Raw genomic sequence first — 11,871 nt, 5'->3', positions numbered from 1 at the left:
CAGAGGCCCCCTGGCTCAGGGCCAGTATGACCCTCAAAGGATGAGCCCTGGAGACAGCGTGAATTCCTCCCCATTCCGAGTCATATGAATACCAGTGGGAACCAAGAGGCTGAGGCCTGTGTGACTCTGAAAAGACCTCAGATGATTCTGGAAACATAAAATCTCTCCCCATTATTTCTCAAATGAATTCCTGTGCCTTTTTTACGGTTTGCTTTAGAAGAGCAATAAATCTCGGATTGTGCGTTTTATGGAATTTAAGATGCCTTTTATGAGCTGCTATTGGATCTCCCACCAAAATCAATCTCCTGGATACTTAATTTTAAGCAAAATTCCAGTGTCGGCTGGGTTCTCAGTTCTACCTGATGCCTCATCACACACAACCTGAGAAGAAGCTCAGGGCCCCACTACAACCCGCCATAGGGAGAGAAGGGCTCCGTTATGGTCAGGTCCCATAAAACACAGAGTCTGGACATAAGGAGGGAAAGCCTACAGCATGGTTTAATTGAAGACAGGTTGAGTGTAAAACCAGTACTGGGCACTTAATGTTGGGAGATACTTTAATTGGAACCAAGGGGCCACTGGCTACATAAAACCCAACTAGGCTTATCAGACAAAAGCAATTCTGTGCTCTCCCAGACACAAGGCTGGTGTGTCTTGGAAGGAGCAATGAACAAGCCCTGAGCACAGAAGATCCAATGAAGGATTTGGGGCATCTGAGAAAACAAGAGAACAAAAAGGGTTTGGGGGACTGAACTCTCGTCCTGGATCCTGTCAGCGGTGGAAAACAAAAGCTCTCTGCAGTCAGTAATTTCACTTTTAAAGCATTTTGTACTTGAATGGTCCACCTCCTGGATCAAGAAAGGTGTGTGGGTCCATCAGCTATATGCTCTCCACAGGCAAGGGCCACACTCGTGGGCCTCTGGCCTTCTGGTGCACCAAGCAGGGTTTTTCAAGGGCGGAGATTGGCGGCGGCCTCCACACTACAGTCATGCTGCCACCGTGCCTCCTGGTGCCACACACACACCAAACGGCCGCCATTATGAGGCCGGAAGGAATCCCCAAAGGAGGAAATGTGGACAAAGAGTCAAATAGTCTGGAGGTTTGGAGTCTCCTGTTCCATTCCTCTGACCTAGGGTGAGTTGTTGATACCCACAACATTTAATTTGTCTACTTGTCTGTGAAATGGGGTCCTGTCCTATCCGTCCTGAGCACCACATGGTTGCTGGCAGGTCTGAAGATGTTGGTGTGGAAAAGTATTTTCAAAGCTATCAGGACACACGTAAAGGATGCCGCCCACCTCAGGCTGGGACAAACACCAGCACTACGGCTGCTGACTAGTTACTACAGGTGATCCATTTCCCAAAATGGAACTGTTTAAGCCAGAAAAAAAAAATCACCCTGGAAAATTCCAAATGAGAACAATTTTTTAAAAAAAGATGCATACAGGGGTCCCCAACTTTTGTTTTTGTCTCATCAGTTTCTGATCATGAAACACTAGGAAGGGGACTGAAGAGGCCACATTGGACAGATGACAAAGGGATGTTGATGGTGACGGAGAAGCTGCCAAGTGTGTTCCCTCCCCAGGGGCAATCCCCATGGGCTGTTGTGGGACCGGCACAGGTTGGGGACCCCTGAGGGATGCAGATGCAGTGAATATTGACATATGTATTTGCATAGGTATCTCTCTTGCTACTCACACTGGAGAAGCTTTATATCTATTAGCAGTTCCAGGGTCAGGAGAATCACCACCAATATTACACAGGCTACCAGGAAACTGTTGAGACTCGCACTGAGCAAAAATACCTGCCAGATGGCTGCTCGCTTCCCACAGCACGGCTTCAGCCAGTTAGACCTGTAGGAACAAAAGGAGAAGAGGGGCTAAGGGGCTGAGGGGAGACCCTGGCCGCAGCCTTGCCTCAATCCACCAGCCTGGCTCCCCCTGGGCCTGAGGTTAGTTTGTTTTGTTGGCCACGCTGGGGATGGCAGGCAGGGCCTTGCTAAGCCAAGCAGGCTCTCCACCACTGAGCTACATCCACAGCTGGGCATCATGGGAGACTATGCCTCTTCAAGAGGCCATTGGGTAGAATCACAAGAGTAAAGCAATCTCATTAAGGGACACAGCTGGGCTTTCAGGTTGACTTTGGGAACTTACAGGAACTCTATGGGATTCGGACTTCTCAGGTTGGAAGTGAGTGTAAAACTCACACCCCACGGGTGAGCCAAACTTGCTAGGTAGCAAGAGCCACAGGACAAGCCGCTGTCACTCTCTTTCTATGTCTCTCAGAACCCAGCCCATGTGCTGGCATTTGGGGAAATCTCTGTTTCTACTCAGCAAATATGCTAAGCACCCAGTGGATGGAATTAGACCTTTGTCGGCTATGAAAGGAAGCGTTGCACTGGACCCCTCTTTCTCAGGACAGATTATCTAAACACTAAGTGTTAATAGCTGTTACTTGACCCCCCCCCCCTCAGAAATTCAATAATTGGGTAAGTTTGGGGAAATCTGGGTCAAAGTTCAATGGTCATTTATGTGTGGGGTATTCCACTGCCTTTACTATGTTGTTATGCCTCACTGTGCTCTACACGATGGCATCTGTGCTTACCAAACTGGTTAGGCCAGGGCTGCCTCTTGTCACACAGCATCAGGTGGCACTCATACCCTGTGTACGGCTGTCTTTGGGGAGGCATTTGTAGGAGAGAGGAGTTTCCTGAGGACAGACTATCCTGAATAGGGTGGAGTGGTCAGGAGACCACAGGAGCTCAGAGCTCAGTTGAGCCTCTTAGGGTACTAGATGCCCTCCCCTGAGGAGCACAAGATGGGGAGCCTTTGGGAACACCATGAGGCTGGGGTGCTGCACTCAGACCTCACTGATTGGGTTGCTTATGACCCATCCATTCCTGCCAATCTGATTTTAGTGAGAATTATGCACCCTAAAAGGGCTGAAACATGCCAGGGAAGTCTTTGCTTTGGGGTCTGCCATGTGCAAAGACATCAGGTCACTCTGGGACTCCACTTCCCCACTTGGAAAGTACAGAATAGTATTTTTAACTTGTAGAGTTGTTGAAAGATAAAAGAAACAATGTATCTGACCTGCAAACACAGTGTGACTGAAATGACATCATGATGATGGTGGTGATGATAATGATGATACTGAGGGTGATGGTGATGAAGGTAATGATGATACTGAGGGTGATAGTGATGATGGTGATGATGATGATACTGATGGTGATGATGGTGATGATACTGAGGGTGATGGTGATGGTCACGGTCACAATAATAATATCTGATGGCCTAAATGCTTGACCATCACCACATCCTTCCCATTCATAGAGAATCAGTCTGCTGTAGCCTGCTGAAAGGAGAACCAGTGTCTTCCTCTTGAAGACTCGGGTGTCAATGGGCTGGGAGGACAGCCTTGCTTTAGCCCTCTCTTAAAGAATGATGTGGACACTTTCAGCTGGTGACGTCCTCCTCCTGGTTTGTTCAGAGAAAGCTTGAATGCCATAGGTCTTGAAGAATCCTATTAGGAAACCAGGCTTGCTTAAGTCTCTCGGGATATTTCTAACACCTACGGGAATGACTGACGGTCTCCGTCCTTGGCTCAGTGGTGATATAAAGACCAGGGGTGGTCCTCTCCAGACTCGGGAAGCAGGCTGCAGAAAGAGACGCTTAGAGACTGCAACATGATGGAGGAAGCTAAGCAGATCACTTTGAATGGGGGGAGAAGGGTTGCCATGAGTTCCTACAAAGGCCAAGAGTATAGAGTGAGAGAGGAGGGGACTGGCTGGGCCTAAGAGACAAATGGAAAACAGGACCACAAAGCATGGTGGGAGCTGAATCACAAAGATCAACCGTGAGATCTCTGTGGCCCCTTGCAGGGCAAACTTAAAACACACTGTTAGTCACACTTCTCATTTTTCTTGCAGGCTCCCACAGGTCAACCCAAACAGGAGCCACATTGAGCTCAGTAGAATTGCGAGATAAATTCAAATTTCAGATAAACATTGAACACCTTCCTAATACAAGTATGCTCCCAGATACTGCATAGAAGACAGCCCTAATATATATATATATATATATATATATATATATATATATATATATACTTCAAACATTATTATTGTTATCTGCTAGGTCTGGCCAACTGGGAGCCGAGGGTCCCAAGGAGCCTGGTGAGAGTGGCTGTGATTTAGTTGGAGAAATGCACAGATGAAGAGGCCGTGTTAGCATTTGAAAAGCCCAGCTTGATTTTCCCAGCTATACCCCAGAGGGTAAACAGAGAGCTCTAGCACCCAGAAGAAGTTCTTTCTGAGTGGTAACTATCCTTTTCTTTAGGATACACAACCCTGGGACACCTGGAGGAGCCAGGGAAATCTAGAGGAAAACCCGTGAGGTCAGCTGTCACCATGAGAGGCGGAGGGAAGAACAGGGAAGCCTCCACCGTGTGTTCAGGGACAGCCTATCCCCATCCGGCTGGAGGAACCCAGAAGGAGAAGGCTGCTGCCCACTGGAGCCAGTATCCTCAGACTGCTTTCCTGCAGCCGACACTCTTGGCTGTTAAGAACTCCGTTCTCCTCACCCTCCCGTCTTACCTGCTCCCTACTTCCTTCCCAGCATGCCACTCCTGCCTCTCCTTCTGCCTGGTCCTATTTGCATCATCCCCGCTCTCAGTTTGTGCCCAGCCTTCAACTTGGCACTTGTGGAAATTTTGTGCCATGCCCTTCCCGTCCCGTGGTCTTCCAATGGCATGCATTCTTTCCCAGGGTATAAAGACTCCTCAGGTCCAGCCCCACGGCATCCACTATTAGTGGTCGCTAACACCGGTGCCATTTCATTGGCATCTGAAATGGGAGCCCAAGCAGCTTTGGACGCTATAAATAAAACGGGCAGCTGGGAAGACTGTTGGCCCTGGGTGACGTCCAGTGGTGAACAGGAGGTTTCACCCTCGTGGTCAGTGGGAGCAGTTGGGCACTCTTCTGCTCCCTACCTTGTACATCTGATGACTGTGAGATGTGCCCCCCCCCCCCCGAGAGTCTGCTGCTCCTGCTGCCCCAGAGGAGAGCCCCAAAGCAGAGGGAGGGAAAACTCCATCCGGGTGCAGCTCACCTGAGTTCAGAGAGGCCACTTTACACTGCTGCTCAAGTGTGAAAATGCTGACTCTGCTTTTGAAAGAGCTGTGGGCAGACCAGGAGTCATCTGCGATCTGAGGTTAGCCTGAGCCGGGGAGAGGATCAGATGGAAAGGGCTCAGAAAGGAGGCAGGGGCAGATCTGGATGGCAAAGGATGCTGGGTCCCCAGCATAGGCCCTGTGTCCCAAGTCAGCCAAACCGGTTACATGGTAGTGGGAAAGATGAATTCAGACAAGTTATACTGTGCTATAGGGTGACAGGGACATTAACAGGGAAACCCAGAGCTGGTGCAGGACCCAGGATGGTGAAGAGTTGAGCTGACATTTAAGACCAGGTGTTAAGGGGTAGAGGGCCACCCCCTGAGCCTCAACCCACCACCCTGTGTTTGTAAGGCTTGCTTACTTGAAAAGTTTTACCCCAGCTGGACTTCTTGACTGTTTCCAACCCCTCATCAGGGGGTGGGAAGGACATGGGACCCTCACCTGAGTATCCAGCTGCTGCATGAATTCTGCCCTAATTGCACAGGGCTATAATATATAGTTGAGGAAGACGAGGGGAGGGGAGCTCCATATATTCAACTATGGGAAAGCCCTCATTCCTGCTGGGTAAAGACTTTCTGGTTCAACCTTTTGGAGGAGAAACACCCACACACCCTATAGACAACTCCAAACCCCCAAAGGAGTTGCAAAGCCAAGTCTACCTCTCCAGGTCCTGTATCTCTACTCCTGTGGCAACTTAGCTGTGCCCAACCAAAGCTTGGCCCTCAGCTACCAGTCTTTCGACTACATCAGCCTGGGAGTGTCCCCAAGCTGCACAAGGAGTGGTATTTGTGTCATAGGCGCTATCACAAATACTGGGTGAACCTCTTTCCTCCCAGTGACCCCATGACACATAGAAGGGACTTGAGAGACAGTGACAAAGGAAGACCATCTAATAAGTAACCCACTGTGGACGGATGTGTCAGAGCAGGGAGGCCTGGAGGTGGGGGTTGGGATCTGCATCCAGGTCAGGGGTTGTTGCAAAGCCCTAAGGGTCAAGCCATACCCTGGCCCCTTATGGGTTATGCCCATGGTCTAACTTCCCACTGTCCTGATTCTTCATACTCATCACCTGGGCACCCACGGAGTTATGGAAGCTGCATCGTCCTCACACCCACTGAACATGGTGCTGCATTTCAATAAGAACCCCTGAATATGGACGATAGTTGTTCTTACAGGTGACAAGTATTATGGAGGATGAACAGGGTTTGGTGAAGGAAGCTTGGGAGCAGGACAGAGATCACGGTCACAGAAAACAGGGCCACAACCAGCTCAGCATGAAGTCCAGTAGGCTTGGCTGTGGCTCCGTTGTGAACGAGAGGTCTGGATAGGGCTGTACAACTCTACAGGGGCGAATACCCAAGGGCTTCTGGGCAGAGCTCGCCAACGGGAGTGGGGCCTGTAGCGCTGAACCTGCAGGTCCCTGGCTGGCCTCACGTTTAGAGTCCTGAACAGCTAACTGTGAAATGCTAGTGACTCAGACATTGCAAGGACAGTGTGTGTTCGTGGCAAAAGGAGGAAGTGTTTCCCGTTTCTAAAGATCCCTGCGCCGTTAACTAAAGCGGGCACCAGGATAGACTGAGAAAAATCGCTTTCTGGTAGCCTCGCGCATAAAAGCACCGGGGTGGTGTCATTCCTGGAGTTGCCACCGGAGGGCAGGCGTGCCCCAATTTTCTAACGTGCTCTAAAAGTCAGGGGCAGTTCTGGGGCAGGCTTGGGCTGCCCAAATAATACCAACAGATGGACCTGCTGGCAGGTGGTATCCCAGAGAAGTTCCGGCACCCCCTCCTGAGGCTTCAGAGGAGTCTGGGTGTGGGACGCAGATGAGGGCCTGTGCGGCTTCTGCTTTATATTTTTAGTTGTTTGGGTAACAATTAGAGAATAAATTCTAGACTATGAAAAAGAACTTTGGCGAATCTCCCAAAGCTCTTTTATGGTAGGTAAGGCCATAAGAGTGGCCTGGGAGGCAGGCAGGCAGTCAGGCAGGCAGGCTGTTCCTAAGCTTGGCACTGAAACAGCTCCCATCCTAAAGGTGAAGTAGGCCACGTGGTGTGGACCAGTCAGGGCTCAGCTTGCTCCACCCCACAATCCACTGCATGCTTAGGCAGTAGAAGAGGAATGCTGGATGCCGGATGCCGGATGGGGGCAGAGGAAACTGTTTGCCTTCTGGTGGAACTGTGGAGATGGCCGAGACTCTGTCGTCTTAAAGGTGCTCCGCAGCAGGGCGGTGGGGACAACAAAGGTCAGAGACGCCTGGGGTGACCAAGCCAGAAGACCTTGTTAGCTGCACGTTTAGCTTGTCATCTGTCAAGTGCCCAAAAAAATGAGGGGAGGTCAGAATGGGTTTAGAAGCCAATTGGTTGCAGCAGCTGACGTGAAGCCTGGAGCAGCAGGTGGTCCTAGCCCATCCCTGTCCTGAAGGAGTTCTACACCACTGGCATGGCAGCTAGCTTCCTTGAAGCAGAACTCTCCAATACCTGACGGAAACAATCATCACGTGACCCCAAATAGGCACAAAACCACAGCCCTGCGCAGGTTTCAAGAGGCACAGAGACTCCTTGACTCTCATAGAGGACCATCAAAGGAGACCTGAGCGGTCTGCTCCCCCTGCCTAGCTTCTTAAACTGAGAACCGGAACCTCACGTAGGGGTCATTGTGCTTGTTAGGATGTTTGTCAACCCAACACAAGCTGGGGTCATCTAGGAAGAGGGAACCTTAACTGAGAAAATGCTTTGATCAGACTAGCCTGTAGGCAAGTTTGAAAGGGCATATTCTAGATTAATATGAATTATGAATGAATGAATGAATATGATTAATGAATAGCAGCCCACTATGGGCGATGGTACCCTTGGACAGGTGGTTCTGGGATGCATTTAGAAAAGCAAGCTGAACAAGCTGAGCAGAGCAAGCCAGTAGGCAGCACCTCTCCAGGGTTCTGTTCCCTGAGTTCCTCTTTCAGTTTGTCTCCATTACGGGCCCTAACCTATAAGATGAAATAAGCCCTATTCACCCCCAAGTTGCTTTTGGCCATGGGGTTTATAAGAGCAATAGAGAACAGACTAAGGGCTCGCTTCTACCCAGAGACCCCTCAATTCTGAGAACTGACCACAAATCTAAGGACTTCCTCTGAGCTAGTCTTTGCAACTAGGGCTACTAGATGAGGTCAACTCCCTAACCCTGTGGAAATAAGCTAGAACAGCTTCCTCTCTTGTCCTGTCCCTCTGGGTTGACAGGAGTTTGGTAATTTCTAGGTTGGCCATATTCCTCTTTCTTCTCTTTGGCCAAATTCTGGATCCTGGATGTCTCCCCGAATGACAGGGATTTTCCTGTTAGAAACCATAACATCAGGCTCTCTTTCTGCGCCCAAGCCTGAGGGTGCAAACCGTCCTCCTTCCAGGCTGAGATCAGGTGCTCAGTCCCACCCCTAACCACCAGAGGCACTCTGCTGCCGTCTAGTGGTCCCCAGAGGCTATACACCATGTATGTTGTGACTAAGGGGGGGTGGATGAATATTTTACTATATATCTGTGAATTGATTGCTTAATCAATTAAAAATGAGGGGCTCCTGGACTATAAGAAAATGAAATTACCTATAATTAATACATTTTGTATCCTAGCTAAAGCTCTATGTGATAGTTGGAGCCTAGAGAACCCTTGTGGAAGCCTGAGGGTAGCATTTACTGCAAACAAATCCCACTGGCATGGAGTGGGATTCCTTCCCTCTCTCCCACCTTCCCAGCCCCCATGAATCGTGACATGGAACCCCCAGGCTTCACGCCGGCATGGACACGGCTAGGGTGGACGAGCCCCATATGCCTGAGCACGTCTAACTTCTTACTAACTAAATTTGGCAGGCTCTGAGGCAAATCTGAGTTCTTTCTTTCAGGCTGACTTTGTGGAGAGGATGCTTGGAGATGTGGGGCTACCCCTTGGCTTTGACCTGTGGGTGAGGGAAGCCTGGTGCTGCTCCCCTTCCCTGTCTTTGCTCTTCATCAACTCTGTGGAGATCCGTTTACCCCACTCTCCAGGGAAACTGGACTTTCCCATGCTAGCTTATTGTAGCCCCACCCATTCACCTGCTCATTTGGCCATTCAAGTCATTCGTTCATTCTGTCGGCCTGTCCTCTATCCCAGTCTCAAATGGTCTGGTCCCTGCTAGAGAGAACTTCCTAGTCCAGGGTCTGGGTTAGATGTGGAAGATGTAGAGCCCAGAGGTTGTCCAAGGCCATGTGCACCTAGCTGCAAGTTGTGATGCCGTGGGGCTGGGTGACTGTGTTGTTTACAACTAGTATGCCTATGAATTTATTGCTTTCCTAATCATTGACAACACGGAGGGAGCGGGCTGTGGGAGCATGGGGGTGGGGACAGGAGATTTCTGGAAAATGCATCCTTAAGGTATTCTGCAAAGAGGCTATTTTGGGCTGTGGCTTAATAGCCCCACTCCTCCCTTCTCTTTGCCCCCAGCTATTGCTTGCTGTCATATCTAAAATTATTTCAATCCTTATTTAGAGGTGTTTGCTATATTGGGTCTGTCTTCTTTTTCTAACCTGACATCTCAGAAAATATTCTAAAATGTGCTCCATTATGTTGTCTTCCTCTGACTGCCTAATTCCAGCAGAAACATGCTGTTGGGCTCATCTCTCTTTAAGCCTGTTTGAGACCCGTGATTCTTCAAAGCTTTTTCTCGGAGTCCTGTTATGATTGGGAAATTAGTTCTCCCTTTAAAAGTGTGTGTGTGCGAGAGACAGAGAGAGACAGAGACACAGAGAGACAGACAGAGACAGAGAGAGAGCATACATGCACACTGAGCATATATGAAGGTCAGAGGCCAGCTTGGCACAGCCAGTTCTCTCTTTCCACTCTGTGGATTCTGGGGATCAGACCCAGCCTGTCAGGTTCCGCAGGGAGCAGCACCTTCAGCAGCTGAGCCATCTTGCCATCCTGAAACCCGCTCTCTTGAGGCTGTGGTATACTGTGGATGAATCTCCTACATCTGCATAGCAATTTACCATTCAAAAGACAGGTCCAGTCAGCCTATGAGCTTTCTTTGCCCTGTGACTCAATTCTAGCCCACAAGACATTAGGAAAGAACTGCTGAAGGCTTCTGGGAAGGTTCTGTGTTGTTCACAAGCTCTCGCTTGCTAGATGGGAATGAGAATGTCTGACTGCCACAGGCAGCCCTCCACCAACTATGAGGCCGCTTTCGGCATCAGGATGAGGTCAGTACTGTTGACAGCAGCGATAAGGGGGATCTGGACCTTGCTTACACTAAGTCTGCTGGACCAACCTCAGAGCTGCCTTAGCTCTGGATTTCACCTGACGGAGGCCAAGGAGTTTGAGGAGGATTTTCTGGTATGCACAGTCCAAAGCAACTAGCGGACAGACGGAGCCTGTCCTTGGAGGAAGAATGGGAAGTGGAAAATTAAGGCAATGAAGATGTGCAGGACTCGGGAAGAGAGTGTAAGGTATGAGGGAGGCAAATCAAGCTAGTCTCACCGCATTTTGTTGTCACAGGACTTTGCAGTCAGGGCTGACACCTCTGCTCCCCGTCTCCCCCCTCCCCAGACTGTCTGTTCACCTCTGTGGAATCACATGGAGGTTTTGCGCTATCAGTGCTGAAGGAGGGAGATGTGGTTGAGGAATGAGCTGACACAGGGAGGGAAAGGAAGATGATCCAGTGGGCATGATGTGCCAGGGCAGCTCCTGGGTTTGCCTTGGGGACCTGGATTCAGGGGGTGAGGATGAGATCAAGCAGAACTGGAGCAGAGGGTGGGAGAAGAACACGATCCAGAGCTGGGAATCAAGGGAATGTTCTGTCCTTACCCTGATGGAGCCCACCCTGCATGAGGGCCCACTTCCCAGGAGCCCTTGGAACGGGCACTAGCATTCCCACAGTGGACACCTGTGGCAGCAATGACCTCAGGGGCACCAACGTGAGAATGTGAGTGAGTCAGGGACAAGAAGACTCGATCATTTCATTGACATCCGTCAGGACTCAACGGCATTTGGGGATCCCTAGGAAGATGTTCAGAAAGAACTTAGGAGTTTGAAAGGGAGACTTGGACCAGGCACATGGCTTTGCTCATTACTAGTTGAAAGCTTACAGAGATGGGTAAAATTATCCAGTGTGTAGAAAAAATGGGGAGAGAGAGAGAGAGAGAGAGAGAGAGAGAGAGAGAGAGAGAGCTCCCATGGTTAAAGAACAAGCAGATGACAATTGTTACTTGTCTGACAAAGGCTTAGAAGGCACAGTGCAGAAGATCTGTTTGTGGTGGCAGGCACGGGGATACCCAGTCAAGGGGAGATACTGGCAGAAGGCAATTAAGGCTTTCCATCGCAAGCAGATGTGGATGCCTGCCTTACTTATTTTTGTCACTGAGAGCAAGTATTTGTCAGAAGGCAGCCTTAAGAGAAAGGGGCTTATTTTGGTTGACTAGTCAAAGGAATATATATGATACATCATGGTGACAAAACATGGCAGCAGGAGTGGGGGTGGGGGACATCTGGTCACATTGTGTCTGCTGCCAGGGGACAGAGTGAGGAATGCCGGTATTCAAGCTGCCTTCCTTCTTTCCCACTCTTACTCTAGGACTCAGGTCTATGGGGGCCATGTCACTTACATCAAGGATAGGTCTTACCTCTTCTGTTAAACTTCTCTGAGAACATCCTCAGAGACGCTCCTGGAGATGTGTTTCCTAGGTGA

The 11,871-nt window shown here is 49.8% G+C and overlaps 1 protein-coding gene across 3 annotated transcripts in view; it reads right to left on the bottom strand.

Moving 5' to 3' along the window:
- The window catches only part of Tmem266 (transmembrane protein 266), a 108,674-nt gene that overhangs the window by 38,866 nt on the left and 57,937 nt on the right, over positions 1 to 11,871 (bottom strand). For all 3 annotated transcript variants that reach the window (XM_057766206.1, XM_057766207.1, XM_057766208.1), the window contains exon 4: positions 1,698 to 1,852. In XM_057766206.1, coding sequence (XP_057622189.1) covers positions 1,698 to 1,852 — 155 coding nt within the window. The remainder of the gene's footprint in view (positions 1 to 1,697; positions 1,853 to 11,871) is intronic.

This window comes from Chionomys nivalis, chromosome 4 (assembly GCF_950005125.1).
Source record: "Chionomys nivalis chromosome 4, mChiNiv1.1, whole genome shotgun sequence".
Classification (NCBI taxonomy): domain Eukaryota; kingdom Metazoa; phylum Chordata; class Mammalia; order Rodentia; family Cricetidae; genus Chionomys; species Chionomys nivalis.
The sequence above is the reverse complement of the archived record's forward strand: the minus strand, read 5'-3'. Positions and strand labels throughout refer to the sequence as shown.